Source organism: Asterias rubens, chromosome 13, assembly GCF_902459465.1.
Source record: "Asterias rubens chromosome 13, eAstRub1.3, whole genome shotgun sequence".
NCBI lineage: Eukaryota > Metazoa > Echinodermata > Asteroidea > Forcipulatida > Asteriidae > Asterias > Asterias rubens.
In genome coordinates this window covers 1,845,860-1,864,414 of record NC_047074.1, presented here as the reverse complement: position 1 = coordinate 1,864,414, position 18,555 = coordinate 1,845,860, and the positions used below count along the sequence as shown (strand labels likewise).

At 38.4% G+C, this 18,555-nt stretch overlaps 1 protein-coding gene across 3 annotated transcripts; it reads left to right on the top strand.

Annotated features, from left to right (window-relative positions):
• Positions 1 to 4,244: 4,244 nt before the first annotated feature.
• Positions 4,245 to 17,846, top strand: LOC117298868 (allatostatin-A receptor-like). 3 transcript variants are annotated; one of them, XM_033782224.1, is made up of 2 exons: positions 4,245 to 4,508; positions 16,197 to 17,846. In XM_033782224.1, the coding sequence occupies exon 2, from the start codon at positions 16,250 to 16,252 to the stop codon at positions 17,513 to 17,515; it is 1,266 nt and encodes a 421-aa protein (XP_033638115.1). In that variant the 5' UTR covers positions 4,245 to 4,508; positions 16,197 to 16,249; the 3' UTR covers positions 17,516 to 17,846. The 3 variants fall into 3 exon arrangements, with proteins under 3 accessions (XP_033638115.1, XP_033638117.1, XP_033638116.1); XM_033782226.1 differs by lacking the exon at positions 4,245 to 4,508 and adding an exon at positions 10,406 to 10,606; XM_033782225.1 differs by lacking the exon at positions 4,245 to 4,508 and adding an exon at positions 13,522 to 13,727.
• The last annotated feature ends 709 nt before the right edge of the window (positions 17,847 to 18,555 follow it).

The following is an 18,555-nucleotide window of genomic DNA, read 5'->3' as shown; positions in this document are numbered from 1 at the left end:
GTCCTCTTCACACTTTCCTTGAAGTTTAAACCACGAAGTGTTCTTTCCGTTTCTCGAAATTTGTGCTACAAATTGGTGAGTGTTTTGATTGTCCCATAGTTGGTTGTACATTTTTTGTTTTTGACAAATTGATCCATTGCATACAATAAGAGAACTGTTTTCACTTGCTTGATCTGAATAAGACGAGGACAAACAATTAAGCTAAAGTCTTGTCATAATATATGGGTATTTTGATGAAAAACACGTCTTGTTTTTCGGCGCATCAAGTTATTTTGAGATCGTAAATGTTCGGCCACAACATGAATCCCTACTCACTGTGATATTTTAGGGAAGCTTTCTACTAGGCCTTTATATCACTTAACCGTATAAGTTGAATGTAAATCTGTGGACGTTTATGTTTTGTAAAAAATACCCGATCATTTTAAACAATATTTTGATGAAAACAACATGTAAAAATTGAAGTTGAGATCATGTGTTTCTGCATTTCTATTTAAAGTGTTGGAAATCTCTTCACAGATTAAACCCGGCACCACCATGAGGGTTGTTATCTTGCTCTTGCTCGGCCTGATTGTTCACGCCACCTCAGCCTGGCCTCTACCCGATGTCGCCCATGCCACCATGAGGCTCTCAGCCTCACGGAGAGGTGCAGGTACCGTACCTCTCGTCCGTAACAAGAGGTTTATCACAACCTCTCACTCCGATCGGAGAGGTCAACGCCTCGTCTTTCTGGACTCGAGAGATCCGATTCCTTTCGGCACCCAACAGTTGAAACCGGGGTCGAGTGTTAAAGATTCAGGAGGATCTGCTGAGGCTATAGTTAGTAACCTCCTGCGGGAACATACACTGCGAGGTCAAGTCGACCTTCGTGATGATGATGATGATGATGATGATGAGGTACCTATTGTTTCATACGGAGGCTCAGTTGATGAGATGATCAGCGACCTCTTGCAAGAACATATGCAAGGCCCAGTCAACTTTCAAGATGATGGTGAGGTTTCTCAAAAAGCTTCGGGAGGGTCTGCTGAGGCTTCTCAAAAAGCTTCGGGAGGGTCTGCTGAGGCTATGATAAGCAACCCCCTGCGTAAACGTACACAACAAGGACAAGTCGACCTTCGTGATGATGATATGATACCGGTTAAACCTATCTCAGAGGGAGGCTCGGTTGAGGCTTTGATCAGAAACCTCCTACGAGGCTCTCCACGACGAGGTATGAGGTACTCGACCTCAGATGAAGACCTACCCGCCAAGGCTCCAGTTAGTACCATTGAAGAGGTGCGAGGTGATAGCAATGACACTCCCGTGAAACGCTTCATTGGGTTGGAACCAGGTAGCCCATCGGACCCCGAGATGGACCCCCAAACCTCACCAGAACTTGATGATCATCAGACCGCAGCAGGGTTGATCTCGCGTCTTATGTCAGGCCGACGTGAATCTGTCATCCATCAATCGAAGCATGTAACCTCTCTACAGGGCGTTACTGGGGCGTCTGCAGACCGCAGCGACGATCACCTAAAGGACGCCCTCAATCTGTCTACTCTGGAAAGTCTCCTTGAGAAAATTCTAGCTATTAAAATGGCAAATAATGCGGCAAACCTGAACGTTTAATGACAACTTATCACAGTAAATATACTACGTTGTCAGTTATTTACGCATGAGTAAACGATGAATATGTCAGAAGAAAATTTCACCAGTTTTCAATAGGTAAACAATAAATACATTATATAATGAGTAGGGTAGATGACATTGGCTTTCGATCTTAACAGGACCTTCTTTAGATGGACAAACAAGTACAAATAAAACCATATCTATTTATAGAAAATAAGAGGAGCAAAGGATCGAAGTTGTTGATTTTTGTTTATTAAAGATAGTATAAATTATCACTACGATAGTGCAAGCATTCTGCTGAACAATTTGATTGAAAAACATCTTATTTGATTTTTAGTTCGACATTCAAAAGTAGTTGTAACAGCTGCTATATATCATTAGAAGGAAGTTTGAAAATTGATTAAACCTGAAAGACGTGAATAAATCTTATTCGTAGTAGGTCTAGCCAGTCTAATTGAAAACGTTTCAGCGATTGTCAATTATTAAAATGAACTCGTAAATCCCGCTGGGGGATTAATTTTCACACGTGTGCGAATTTTGGAATGCACAAAGTGAGAATACTAGTCGTTGAACGGTCGGTTCAATAAGCAAGTTTTCGAATCAGTTCTTGGACGGTTGTAGTCCTGCAAAGACTGGGGTGTTAAAGTCGCCACCTCGTTTTTGCGTACTGACGCCCGAAAGAGACTCAAAATTAACATCATGATATTAAAGAATCGCCAAGGGGCTGTTTTGGCAGAGATTTGTGTCATTTTAACAACCTATTTTGTAGATGTTGAAAATTTTCGGAAACCTAGAATGCGACAACACACATGGTGTGAGTTTTCACATTTGCTGTGTTTTTATAACCAGAGGGCATCATTGTTAAGTTATTCAGCCTTGCCAAGATTTTTTAAAATACCCTGATGCAGCAGTCAAGAAAGCGACATGGGATTTCATTTTGCGACTCTTGGTCTCACACGAGAACACAACGAGAACAACGACCACGTGACTGCAGACCACCCATCAGACAATCTTTGGAGATTCACAGTTTTTACATAAATTTTTGTTGATAGCATTTGTTTTGTAACAGACGGATTTTGCACATTTTTATTTCACATGTTTGGATTTTACTGGGTCATTACCAAAGTCAAAATCGTCACACAAATGCTAATTCATCATGGTGTTCTATATTAATAGTAACTTTGCTTTCTTAGATTGAGTCATAACCAACTATAGTGATATTACCCTTAAAGGGTAGGGCATGAACACGCCATGGTTTTTACAGTTATGTCATGTTTCCTGAATGCGCAGGTCAGTGTTCGAATCATAATGGATAAGTCAAATGTTGAAAATCAAATTTGACATGGCTTTGTGGACTTGCTAACAGCGTAATACTAATAGCCCGCCCATCATTCCTGACGCGTCGCAGCTTAGCTTTGTATTAACGCCGAGGCAGCTTCAACGATAATGCTCACTCTCACCTTAGAAGCCCTGGACACCTTTGGTATTACCGTCAAAAACCGGTATTCTCACTTTGTGTATCCAAACATATGCATACAATAACAAACCTGTCAAAGTTTGGACTCAATTGGTCATCAAAGTCGAAAGAGAACAGTGCAAGAAGACAAAACACCTATTGCAAATATTTGTGTACTTTAAGATGCCTATGACAAAAGGCTTTAGCTGAAATATTTATCTCGTTCGGGTGAGAAATTACCTCTTTCTCAAAACAACGTTACTTCAGAGGGAGCCGTTTCTCACAATGTTATATACTGTCAACAGCTCTCCATTGCTCGTAAACAAGTCGGGGATGCTTACAACTATTTTAAAGAACCTGGACACTACCTTTAAACGGTTCTCAATAAAATTACAAAAAAAAAAAATTATGTTGATTTGCTGCGCAGACCACCATATGGCATTTCTTGGTATCCTGGCAACGCATTCAAGAATAGATGAATGTTCTCTTGATTGTAGTGATTGTAGTTATGATAAATCGTATTTTTATTCGCATTATAAAATAATATTCGCATTACTTCTCTCAAGGTTATACAAAACAATGCATAACGAGGTGTATGGTTTTGTCGCTTTTTATAGCAATACAAATTATTGGTTCATAGCCACCAATATTGTTTCTACGAATAGAAACTTTGATTGGCTGGTATTTTCCCGCTTCTTTCTGGATCCTTCCCTTAATCCCTTTCCCCTTTTTTTTCTATAAATGGATATGTTTTTGTTTGTACTTGTTTTATGCCTCTGAAGAAGGTCCGGATTGGATCGAAAGCTAAGGCCACCTACCCTATTCATAATACAAATTATAATAGTAATATTAATAATACATCGTGGGAAAAAAAAAATAAAAACATAACCTTGTCAAGAAAAATCTAGAGTTGCATAACAAACCGAGTTTTGTTTTGTATAATAATTGCCTTTAGCATAATCATAGGGAATTCAAACGACTCCACCCCATCATTGAAATGCGAACTCTAATTTAGACTAAATGGTGTGAGCTTTAATAAACTCTGCATTGCATCTAAGACAACGTGGGTAAAGTGTACTTGTTGTGGGGCTCAGGGGGTGTGTGTGGGAGGAGGAAGGGGTAGATTGAAAATAATAGCACCATTGGAAATAATATTATAACTATACTAAGATCTGTGCCGATCTATACGCGCCGATCTGTGTGAGAATAACCTCACCCCGGTTTGTGCATTTGAAACCGGATACCCGTCCTTATTTGCATATGGTTTCCGTCAATACACGGTTTGACCACTCACTCAACCTAAGAGTTGTGTCTCTTCGGTGACACTAGTCATTTTGTAGATGGACTCTTATCAGGTGAATTTGTGATCATATTAAAGTGCTTGATTTTAGTCTACAGTCTGCTGCAACACAGCGAATTTTTAAAGTACCTCTCACCATTTTTATTGGTAAGTACAACATTGTCGACGAGAATGTTTGTTCGAAGAATATTCGCGAACTTCGTGAAATCATGGAGCTATATGAAATAGTGTGTCTAAGATCATGGAAGTAGAGTTTCAATGCTAAGATGCTAGCTGATTTGTTTATTATAGGACGCCTACTCTGTATAGTATACAATATTAACGCATTATTGGTCTTCGTTTTGGGCGAAATACATGTTTTGTGTTTGATCTCTTGAGCAGTGTGATCATTGATGTTCGAAAGAGTAATTACTGTTTGGTGATTGGCATTTCAGTAATTTTTAATGACACTTTGAGGATATCTTAAAGATCGAATTTAAATGAACTGGATTTAAATGAACTGAATTGACAAAGTATATCAACCAATCTCTTCTAGTGCACAATACAAAATTTCTTTCTCTCTTATTTGTATTTTAATTTTTTATTTTTTTTTTCTTTTTTTCACCTCATCTATATGACAGCATTGTCTGGTTATTTACTCAGATGGTAGTCGTAGGCTTGAAAGGACATGGTAATGAATAAAATATTTATGAACTTTTCATATCAATCATTGCAAAGTGCAGCCATGATATAATGACTATTATCTCAGCTTATGCATACAATAACAAATCTTATAAAAAGGTTTATAATCAGATGATCATCGTAGTTCCAAGGAAATAATGAAGGCCAAAACACCCTTGTTGCAGACAGGTGTGTGCTTCTAGCTGCCTAAAAATGGCTTCTGACCTGAACTCTTTAAAATCTTGTAAGTAAGAAATAACATCTTTTGCACCATTGTTGCCGACATGTGTGTGCTTTCAGATGCCTAGCAAAAGGTTAAGTAGTTTAAAATTTGAGGAAGGAATTAACCATTAACAAAAAAAATACTTCAGAGGGGACTTTTTCTCACAATGTTGTATACTAACAACAGCTCTCTATTGCTCGTTACCAAGCAACCATCTATGTTAACAATTATTTTGAACAATATTACCTATAGTGTGCAGTGCCTTTAACGTCATGTATTTCGACCGCTTAACAGACATCATGTTGTGTTTGTTTATGCAGTCATATTACAGTACTAATGAGCATAATTACTTTCCGTGAGGCGTGAATCTGGTAATTGCTCTAATCCTCGGATAATTAGGCGGTGATGTTACCTAGAGGCGGGGTTTGGTGGTGGTGAGGGGGGGGGGGGGGGCACACACGTCGACCGGTGCCCCCCCCCCCTTCTTTGACATCTTGACTTTGGTTATTAAAAATTGACAAGGTAAAGTGTTTAACAAAAATCCCATTGACACAAAATCAATGTATGTGGTTTTACACTCGCGTCAGATTATCTATAAAAAAAAGAAGAACAAAGAAAAAAACTTTAAAAAAACCTAAGATGTGTCAAGAGGGCACTGAAAATGGCTTGTTTGGAAGAAATAAAAACAAGAACTGCTTTGTTATTACCCTAAAAGCTTTCCTGCGATTTTGTATTTGTTTTTATTTCGTTCAAACAGTTTCGGGTGCCAAGTTTTGATTGCTTAAACCAATACGTGAATAGATTTTGCAAACATCTCGTTGTTTGTCCTTCAATCATAAAACTGGGTATAATTTCGTACTTTGCAATGGAGCCCATCTAAGACAATCTGAGGCACAATATTTAGAATGCAATGACCTGCTAAGAAAAATTATTAATGATAATCCAATTAAAGTATATATTTATTTGTTTATAAAACGTCATCTTGATGAGGGTAAACTCCGATCAGTGCCCAGGTTGATTTCACAACGAGTTTTAAAAGACTAGTCTTATCTCGAGTTAGGACTAGTTACTTGTCCTAACTTGGGACTAGCCGTACGTTTTTTATATCTCCTGGGAATAGTCCGTAGTTAGGACTATAGTCTCTTTGTGAAATCGACCCCTGCACCTGCTTGAGGCCATCAGTACAAAACAAAGTATTAGTAAAACACATACTTCACAATCAACATTTATTGTTAAAAAGGAAAAACACCATGGTCTCCAGACTTGCTCGGATGGAAAATCTTTTGACAGGACTGTAGATTTAGAGACAGGTATACAATAGAAAACAAAAGATAGTATTGTTGAATAACAATATCATGGTTACACCATCGGTTGTTAAAAAGGAAACACACCATGTTCCCCTGCTTAAAGGGAAGGTACACTATTGGTAATTGTCAAAGACCAGTGTTCCCACTTGGTGTATCTATACAACATTATGCATAAAATAACAAACCTGTGAAAATTTGAGCTCAAGTGGTCATCGGAGTTGGGAGAAAATGATGAAAGAAAAAACACACCCTTGTTGGGCGAATGTGTGTGCTTTCAGATAGGAATAAAAGACTTCTATGTAGAAGTCTTTTGTTATTTTAGTGAGAAAAAACCTCTATTTCAAAGTAATGCTACACCAGAGGGAGCCGTTTCTGACAATGTTTTATCAACAGCTCTCCAATGCTCGTTACCAAGTCAGTTTTTAAGTTAATATTTGTTTTGAGTAATTACCAAGAGTGTACCTTCACTTTGAAAAGCAAGTCTTTACAAATTTAGATGAACATATAAAATAAAAAAATAAAAAATAAAGCAGGATAGACCTATGTTGAATCAAAGGACTTAGAGAAAAAAAGAAGTAATGAAGACTTTCCCACCAGAGTTGCTGTTGCAAACGATGGCAATCGTAACACAGACAGACCATACTGGGTAGAGTGTTGACGGAAGTAGTGACCTCGGGGTCACGGGTGCACAGTTTGACAAATAATTTGCCAATACTTTGGGTATTTATGTGTGGAATGCATCATTCCTTTAACTGTTGCAAGTCACAGTTTACCCACTATAGCAAATTAATTGTAAACGATTGTGTTTAGTGGAGAGCAAAACACAAGTTCAGCAATAAAAAAAGATGCTTGCACTTATATATCTTTATTCAAAGGATTCATTAACATATTGTATCACGACATGCGAAATTTATTAAAACAATCAATTAACAGAGACAAGGGGTAGCAAAATCGTTTTGTATCCATTGCCAGAAAGTAAACATAACATCACATCCATAAAACAAAGATACGGGGGTCACTGCCCGACTTTGAATCGGGAGACATTCAATGCACTTCCCTATTATTCCTAGGAAGTATGACCCAATAAATCTTCATTGTTACACACGATCACTTCCTCGAACCAAATAAAATGTGTTAGTTCATAGTCACGTTGTGATATATGGAGATACAAAGGTTATTATTACAATTTTAGGGGTGAGTACTTTTCCAGCAATCCCTTTGGAACCAACTAATGATACAATGTTCCCATGTGATTTAAAGCCACTGGACACCTTTGGTATAATTTTCAAAGACTTCTCACTTGCTGTATCTGAACTTGCACAAATCATAACAAATCTAATGAAATTTGGACTCAATTGGTCATCGAATTTGCAAGAGAATATTGAAAGAAAAAAAACACCCTTGTCTCACGAAGTTGTGTGCTTTCAGATGCTTGATTTCGAGACCTCACGCTTGATGTCTCGAAATTAATTCAAATATTTTACTGAGATTACGTCTTTCTGAAAAAAAAATACGTTTACTTCAGAGGGAGCTAGCCGTTTCTCACAATGTGTAACTATCAACAGGGGCCAATTTTATAGAGCTGCTTAAGCAAAAATGTGCTTAAGCACGAAAATAGTTCACTTATTTTAAACATGTTTCTGGCCAAAATTTCATGCCACATAAATTGCTTGTGACTGGTATTTAGCTGTTGTTTACTTAGCATAACAATTTAGTGGAGCCTTAGCTGGTAATCTGATTTTTTTGCTCATTAAGCAAAATATTGAGCTTAAGCAGCTCTATGAAATTGGGCCTAGCTCTCCATTGCTCGCTACCAAGTAAGGTTTTATGCGAACATTTATTTTGAATAGTTACCAAAGGTGTCCAGTGCCTTTAAACTCAATACCACAGCACCTTGCCCTTTGGAACCAACTCTATATAATGTTGACCATGTGGTTCATAGATATATAGTCACCAATAAGGTGGTTCCAGAGATAACATGATCAAAAAGTCCGGTTATCTTTTATTTGCAAATAATAACACATATCAAAATAAGTTCAGCTGAACTGTTCGTGTTTAGAACAACACTTATGACTGATACGTAATTTACAACATAACTGACAGTTCGTAATTTTGTACAATAAATATTTTGCAATTTTATTTGTAGGGATCTTCTTTGAAGGATCTTAACAATTTCCACAAGGTTTTTAGTTATTTTGTTGGGGTCGTTCTTGAACTTGTTAAATACATTCGTTTCAATCTTTCGATTGGGGACTCGTGTGATAAACGCAATCCTAAACATACAAAATATTAATGACAAGTCTTTAGATAGAAAAGTCTGTCTCGTATTTGACGATTAATTTATTGCTATTGATAAGATTGTTTGGGGCGCCTGTTTATGACACTTTTTTATTTACTTATTACAATAATAGAAGTGTTTATGCAAATTTATTTGGCTCGATGAACGAGTAAATTGAAAAAAAACACAAAAAAAAACATAAAAGCCCCTTTTCGAAACCACGGCTTCGGCTTTGGATTAAGCCTCAGGCTCCGACCTATCGTCTGAAACCCTGAGCGCGTATACGCAAAGCACGCGCAGCAATGTCAAAACAACAGCGGGGCCAAGCTATCCGGAGTCGAATCTGGAGCCGGAGCCGTGGTTTCGAAAGAGGACGATGGTCCCAACATAACAAGGATACAAAATGTCGTGCTGGACTGACTTTTAGCTTTACGTACAAACTTACAGAATAAGGGAAAGGTTATCAAACAATAGAACTGCATGTCATGAACTTTATGGTAAAGGAAAACGTGCCTTTTTGAAGCCGCGCTCTATCACGTGCCACTTACAAATTGGGGAAACAACGGTTTTTATTCAGAAATGGATGGTTTCGATTTCCTTGTTTGATTGTTTTGGTTTTAAGTCAATCCTTGTTATTCACTTTCGTAAGGTAGATTTGGGGTCACATTATTATTACAAACTTGTCAGTTTGCAGAAATTCTGATCAGCATTGTGTTTTGTGCTTTTGAGTTTGTGTGTCATCTCGTTCAATGTAGTCACCTGACTTGGCACACCTGGCGGAACATTTTTTTTTTACAGAAATGAGTTTTGAGTTTTTGAGTTTTGAGTTTTTAGTTGAGCAGATTTGATTTTTTTTTAACTGATTATGGTCGCAGTTTTGGTAACCACTTCATGAAAAAGCTGCGACGTTTCATCGGAAAATAGAACAAAAGGTGTCGTTCCAAATATGTTTTGTGGTAAAAATAAAAAGGCATTGCTAGTGTAGGGAACTAGACAAATGGTAGGCCTTGAAGCGTTATATTGAGGCCGCCTCGCCTTGATAGACGTGTTGACAAGTCGTTAATGGTCTGTCACGGCATGGTCACGATGAGATTGTCGAGTCGTGGTGGTGGCGTAATGATTCATGTTTCTGCAATCGAATACTACTCTCGCGAGATCACTGCTCTTGCGCGAAACTGCTGGCTGCCGACAACTATATCTCCCCGATTAAACGAGACTGTATAGTGCAAGAGCAGATAGTCTAGCGGGGTCTATAGCAGCCAGCAGCCTCGCGAAAGTATCGGCAGTGTCCCGGGAATCGCAGAGACAGTCGGAAAGTCATCACCACTACAGGCATTAACGACTTGTTCACAAGTCTAGTCTCGCCTTCATGGTTTAATGATTGTGTTTGTTTACAAAGAGATGCTGGCATAGGGAGTGATGATGAACCATTATTCATCACCATTAGGTGGAGAAAACATTGTTTATTGCGCTTTGTAAAGAGTCACCATACAACACCTTGTTTGACCTCAGCGATGTCACGCTAAATAGTGTCTTACGTGGGATGTAGAACAAACACATGTGGCACGTGGAATCACACAACACTGCCCTAAAATTCCAGGGTCATTTAATTTTGCCTCGAAAATAGGATATGTATAGGAAGTAGTCTACGTGAGATACTTGTGCGATGTGCCTGTAACCGACCTGTAGGTTAACAATACTGTATTCGCTCGATGGGACTTTGGCACTACTGCACTCAAACCGGAACCTATAGTCACCTATATACCACATCGTCAGGGTAATTATAACTAGTGTATTATACTTTCACTGTAAAACAAAGCAATACAGTGGTTAACATTCAAAAAGGTTTATAGCTTTGCGTTATTCTTTTGCAGACGACTCGGGATCGAACGTGGACACTAACTGAGCCCTCTATACTGATTCGACGTATGGGACTTGGGGACAGTCCCATCTATTTTTGACTTTTCAAATGTTGACGGTCTGCAAAAGGATAATTTCTGTGGCAGTACATGTTTGTTGGGGTATGATTTCTCTGTTCAGAATCCTGGAAAAAAAATCACCTGCAGTGTTATGTTAACATCTGACTATCTCATTGGGTTTTAAGCTTTGTTTTTCAACATGTTCAAACATTTGCTACCAGCACGATCGGTGTGGTGATATGTGCAATAATGAAAGCACACGAAAACATGCCAAGTTTGTACGATTTGTAGATGTTGTTAAAATTCGCTTGAAATTCAATAAAATGCCTTCCGCGTTTCTATTTTCCCGGGCTTGCGACATGTGTTAAAATTAACAGAGCATGTCGGTTTGTGAAGTGTGACATTGTATGTACGTATCTGCAAAAATGTCAATGAAATAATTGTTAATAGTAAAATTCATTCAACTAAATTAAATTGAATTGTTAATATTAATAACTCTTTTTATTATAATAGCACAATTCGCAAAAGCTTCTCGATGTGCTTTACATTAGTGCCCTGGTCATTGGGCCAATAACAATCCTGTAATCATACTTAGCTCCTAATGGACTGACAACCCTGAGTTGCCGTATGGCACTAAACTTAAAACTTAACTTAAATGCATTTATAAAGCGCTTTAACACTGTTTCAAAGCGCTGTACAGCCAATAAAAACATTAAAATGCAGAATATAAAAAAGCATTGGCAAAAATAGCAATATGGTTTTAGAAATACACAGCAGCTAAAAAAGAAGCACAAATTTAGTGAAAAATTGCATTACAAACATATGATATATAGAATAAAATACAAAAATAGGCGTCAGGCAAACCCATAAATCAACCCCATTTCTGATAAAAAAATTAGAAAAAAAAAAGAAAAAAAAAAGGTTAAGATCTCCTCTGCAACCGCAAAACGCACACTATACAAATTTACACTAGTGGCGTTTTTTTTTCATACACAACATCAACCTCTACCCTCGCACCTAGGAGTAAAGAGAATCAATAAAACTAAAGCATCGTGCACAAGGGCACAAATGCCATGATTCGAACCCACACTCCGATGATTTGACCACCAGGGACCAATTTCGTAGAGCTGCTAAGCAGAAAAAAAATGCTTAGCATGAAATATTTACCTAGGAGTAAAGAGAATCAATAAAACTAAAGCATCTTGCACAAGGGCACAAGTGCCATGATTCGAACCCACACTCCGATGATTTGACCACCAGGGACCAATTTCGTAGAGCTGCTAAGCAGATAAAAAATGCTTAGCATGAAATATTTACCTAGGAGTAAAGAGAATCAATAAAACTAAAGCATCTTGCACAAGGGCACAAGTGCCATGATTCGAACCCACACTCCGATGATTTGACCACCAGGGACCAATTTCGTAGAGCTGCTAAGCAGAAAAAAAATGCTTAGCATGAAATATTTACCTAGGAGTAAAGAGAATCAATAAAACTAAAGCATCTTGCACAAGGGCACAAGTGCCATGATTCGAACCCACATTTCGATGATTTGACCACCAGGGACCAATTTCGTAGAGCTGCTAAGCAGAAAAAAATGCTTAGCATGAAATGTTTGCCTTCATAAAATCAGGATTACAAACCGAATTTCCACGTGATTTTTAGGATAGGCAAACAACAGCTGAACACCTGTAACAAGCAATATGTTACAAATGGAAATTTGGTTGGTAATCCTGTTTTAATCAAGGAAGAAATGTCACGCTAAGCATATGTTTTTTTTGTGCTAAGCAGCTCTATGAAATAGGGCCCAGAACTTGAGTTAGGCCGTGTCTGATTTAGCGGCTTCAGCTACGGCTACGGCTAGATTTCCGCGTCATCATGCGTTAAGGTGTAGGACGTCCTTAGCAACACACTTAGCAACAGTCGTAGCCATACCTGTAGACGCTACCTTAGACTTGATGGGCATAAAATACAAAATATATAGACCTCTATCATTGTGTGGTCATCTTGATTTTACTCCATTCCAACTCATTGTAACCCAAACTGAGACTGGACGAAATAATAGTCTGGTGCCATGCGCAATGAATGTTAGCATTGACTACTGTTATTGGAAACAGGGAACATGACCAAGATGGTGCCAGCGTGATAAAGGTCCATAAGCAGTGACCTGAATTCGATTGAGTTCGGTGGGGATTGATTTGTATCTACACAGTATGCAAATCACCTTGAACCTAATTCCTGACAGTGCCCGCATAAATATTCTAGGTGAGGTTACTTGAAAGCAAATTAAATTTACGCATCATTTGGCTTCTGCCTCCTTCGTCCATTTGATTTATTTTTGACCTTGATTTTTTGGGTTTTTTTACGAAAATTTAATTTTGACGTGAAAATTTGCGTCAATTAATATATTCGTCAATATTCTCAACTTGAGGCACACATGTGTCTAATAAAAGCCTTCAGGCCTGAAGTATTTTAATACTGAGTGTCAAATTAACCCTTCAAATTACCACTCAAAAATTGCGTTACTTCAGAGGGAGCCGTTTCTCACAAAGTGTTCAAAAACTCTCCGTTGCTCTTAAACCTATGTGAGTTTGTCTGCTAACAATTATTTTGACCACTGCCTTTTTTTTAAACAATTTTAGAAGTCAACCTTCACACATAGGCGTGTTGTCCTACTTCCTTTTTCAAACATGTTCATTTTGGATCCAAACCAACTTTGCGGGCACGAGTTTCCTGTAAGCCAAACCAATAGTCTTTAGCAGCGGATGTTACGCTTCCATTGGAATCAATACTATTGCAAAGATTAGATATTGGTGGTTTTTCTCATTCGCACCTTATAGGCTTGCCATTTTTGTCAACCGGTAGGATTTTACGCTACGCAAATTATTACCAAATACAACTAATGACAGTCCCATGTTGAAAGACTCGTACAATCTGTGATACTCATTCGGTGTGCTGCTGTTTTTTGTTGAGTGGAAACTGGTAAGTCGTTGCTGGATTATTTAACAAGGAAATTCACTCTCAAGTTTAGAGGAAGATTTGATTGATGTGCTTCACAGTGACCGCTGAGTTGCTTAAGAAATAGAAACTGTTTTTGGGGGGTAATATTAAACTACGTGCTTACGGTTATTAGGTACTAAATAGTATCCGATTTTTTTTCCTCTCTGTCATATTTTCCCATTTGCATAAACATGCCGATAGTTTGGATGACATTTTAGTTTCGTCCGAACTACATCGGCATAACTATTAAAATAGTTTGTTATAGCCGAAACTTTAATATTATGCGCGTTAATATTTCCGTTTTTGATTTTTATTTCCTCATAGTTTTGGTTTGTAATTTATTGCTAGTAATTGGTGTTGTTCGTAATATAATGCCTTCAAGGTTGAAGTTATGTGCTTTGAACTTAATTTATTTAATATGCTTTTTGTGTTACTACAATATGTATTTAAATATTCATTATTTTGTTCATGAGAGCGCATTTTGTGGTGAGGATTTCCTTCTACAAAATATCTTATGCAAAATAACAACGAATCTCCCCTACATACACAGATATGTATAAAACAATACGTAAATATCTTTATTTAAAACAAGCAATAATAATAAACAAACAAATAAATAACAATCAAAATAAAAAAATTAATGGGAATGAGTTCAAATATAAAATAGACAACCCGGTGTGGACATTTTCATTAAAATAGGGACACCGCCAATATAGGGCTAGATAGCTCAGTTGGTAGAGCGCCGGCACGATAATCCGGAGGTCGTTGGTTCGAAATTCCACTCTAGTCAATTCTTTGTTCAACCCCAAAAAATCTGTAACTATAATTGTTAATTGTCCTTAAAGGCAGTGGACATTATTGGTAATTACTCAAAATAATTATAAGCATAAAACCTCATTTTGGTGACGAGTAATGGGGAGAGGTTGATAGTATACAAACCATGTGAGAAACGGCTCCCCCTGAAGTGACGTAGTTTTCGAGAACGAAGTAATTTTCCACGAGTTTGATTTCGAGACCTCAAGTTTAAAATTTGAGGTCTCGAAATCAAGCATCTGAAAGCACACAACTTTGTGTGACAAGGGTGTTTTTTTCTTTCGTTATTATCTCGCAACTCCGACGACCGATTGAGCACAAATTTTCACAGGTTTGTTATTTTATGCATGTGTTGAGATACACCAAGTGAGAAGACTGGTCTTTGACAATTTATCAATAATATCCACTGTCTTTAGTACATTTTTCTTGAACAAAATTCAGCTTTAATTAAAAAAATAAAATCCTCAAAGGAAAAAAACAAAAAAAAAACTACTCTTTTGAAGTAGTATTTCCTTCTAGATCTCAGATGTACCGGTTGGCATTTTGGATTTCCCCTACTGGTTTCCCCCGTTGATTGTTTGTTTAAAGTAAGATTATTCACATTACTCGCAAGAGGATGTCCTGTTGTATTGATAATACAAAATTAAAAAGAGAGCAACACAATATCCAAGACTGAACTAGGTCGAACCAATCGGAAAATAAACCCTATTATACTGGCGTTCGTGACTTCGAATGCAATTTTGTGCATTATGCTCCGATGGGATATTTCTGTTTCCGTGTATTGGTCGTATGACTCGGATCTCCTTTCCCCTGACGACAGTTAAATTGACATGCTCGATGGCAACTCACCTACAGCTGCCTAAAGGAATTTACAGCCAAATTATTGGTAACATGATGTCTCCTCGAACCAGTAAAGCTAAAGTAGTAGTCCCGACCGATGTTCTGTACCTTCAGCCCAGCTAGTAGTTAAAAAGCAGGGCCCAATTTCATAGAGCTGCTTAATCACAAACTTTTGCTCAAGTAAAACAAATCCTTGCTTAGTAAAATTACATTACCGGCCAAGACTCGCTCATTTGTTATGCTAAGTAAACAACAGCTAAATACCAGTCACAAGCAATGTATATTATGGCATGATGTTTTGGCCATTAACATTGTGTAAAATAAGCAATCTATTTTCATGCTTAAGCATGTTTTTTTTTGCTTAAAGCAGAGTGTTTTGTGGCCAAACTCGGAGAGCTTCCTTCTATTGGGGGCAAATTTAGCATTCTTTCATTCATTAATGGTCGTATTCTCAAACAAAATAAATAGGCTATAAATTATTTTCTTATGGCGAACAGATGTCGAGTTGTACAAATAATACAGAATAAATAAGAAACATTACACAGTTACAAAATTGGGACTATTGGTCAAGGAGGAACGATTTGCAACAAATAAAACAATTGAAAAATCATGAGACATTATCCCGGATAAAAATACTGTAGGCGCAGCCCGGTAAACCCTCGAGCCAATCTTAAGAAAGTAAACAAACAAAATAAACATTAGTGCATAAAATAGCGCATTATATACTAATTCAAATTAAATTGAATGTTAAATTATGTTAATATTAAGGATGTCATGTTTGATCGTTTTTATCAACAGATTTTATCAACTTAGTGGAGCTTTCAGTCATTGAGTTTTTGCGAATATTGAAGATGGAGAACACATCGTCTGATACGCTTTTCACGACTCAATCAACTCCTCAAACCGAATACCCGGAAATTGTCGGTTTTAATGCGAGCGATAAGATCGGAGTCGCCATCTACTGCATCATCGGGTTGTGTGGATTTATCGGCAACCTATTGGCATGTATCGTGTTCTGGTCGCTGCGATCGAACAGGAACCAGGTTAGTTTGCTTATCTTCACCCAGGCACTGGCTGATCTTGTAACCAGTGTCCTCCTGATATCATTCGCGATAACTCGAGTTTATAGACACTTAATGCCGACAGAGGGCGCCACAGGGGAGTGGCTGTGTCGATTCTGGTGGTCTCGTTTCGTGTTGTTCTATTTCTTCGCCATCTCCACCTTTAACTTGACGCTGATTTCCTTGGAGCGTTACGTAGCCGTGGTGCACCCGCTTACGTACTCCAAGCGATTCACGAGCCGCAACACTAAGGTCTTCGTGGGGGTAATTTGGCTCTTCTGCCCGGTCATGCAGTACGGGCAGTCGCTCTGGGGTTACTCGGCAGCGAGTGGTACGTGCCAAACAGTTCCATCTTGGGATGCCTACGGCCAGGCTATATTCGGAGTCCTCCTGTTTCTTTGGGAGTTGGTGACTCCAATCTGCACTATGGGGATTTGTTACCTATTCATCGTTAAGACTTTACGCGAGAAGGAACGGGCAGTTAGAAGATCGAAATCGGTGACGGTGAAACCCGAAGGGAGGTTCGGGTCCGTCGTGAAACCGACGAGACAGAACTCTCGAAAGGGAATAACGATGACTCTGCTGATTCTGTTCATCATCTACGTCATATGTTGGACCCCGAATCAAACCACGTTCGTCCAGTTTAATCTCGGAGGTCCTCTAGACTTCAACGGAGGTTGGTACCTCTTCACAGTCATCCTGGCGTTCCTGAATTGCTGCGTCAACCCTTTCGTCTACGCGTTCCGGTTGCGGCAGTTCCGGGTGCGGGTCAAAGGCATACTTCAGTGCCGGAGGAAAGGGATCGCGCGTGGTGGAGAGTCAGATGATGAGTTCTTCCGGGATCCGGCTTCGAACAGTAGTAAGTGGAGTGCCAGGAAGGAGAAACTGGGGAAGATGTTCGGAATGAAACTTTCCGATAGGCAGGGAAGTAGCGTGACTCCAAGCACTCCTCATACATCACCACAAGGCACACCCCATGCCACACCCCATGCCACACCCCATGGCACGCCCCATGTGTCGCCGCGTGCCACGCCCGTGCTGGTCAAGAAAAACTAAGAAACTGCCAGGAATGGCAAAAATAGTGTCCACTGATACGCAAGGAGTAACTTGGCTGAACTGCTTAATGATAATAATTATAATACTAGGCTTAAGTTTTGTAGAAACAAACAAAAAGGTGTTTGGCTTCCGGGAGTAAGCTTGCTTTGTAATAAGAGGTCGACATTGCAAAAACAACGTGATGACGTCACCATGACGTCACTATGAGTCTATGCAAAACAAAATTAGTGACTTCTTATTTTGGCACTCATATCGGTCACCCAGTGACGCTCACAAGGCGTTTCAACATTCAGTATTTTCCTGCAAGGCACGTGGGACTATACGTTTGAATTATGAGATCTACTCAATTTACATAGCACCGTCAAATGTTTTACAAGGTGCTGTGGTGCAATATGCAGCCAACCAAACTATGATCACCGGGGTAAACCCCTAGTTAGAAAGCACATAAACTATCAGTAAAAATACATGCCGAAACCTCCTTTTTTATGATGATAATGTTTTTATTTGTAATATTGCTTTAACAAATGTTGTTATTGTTATTGGGCAAATGGTATAGTTAGCTGTTGCAAACTGCTTTATCCAACCAAAAATGTCATAAATGCAAACGCGACATTAATGGCCTGACGTTTCGACCCTAGCAGAGTCTGTCTCGACGGTAAACATGTTGCTATTGATAATTACGCAGAATGCTTAGTTGATTATCTGAGTATAAGATAATGCGTCCATTTCAACGTGTTTTTTGTGTTTATTTAAGTAAACAACTTTGCGAGACAAGGTGAAAGTAATAAAAGAATACAATATTGATTATGTATAAGGAGAAAACAAAATAACGAAACTATTTTTTATAAAGGAACAACTTTCTGTGTTTTCCATCTCGTCTATGTCAATGTAAACCTCATAGGAAAACCCAACAAAACAGTTTGTCATTGGAGGCACGTATACAAAGAACATCGTATTTTTTTAATGATGCAAATAACAAAAAGTAAAACAACTTTACGCACAGCATTAATCAAAAGTATTGTTTATTTAAAAAGCAATTG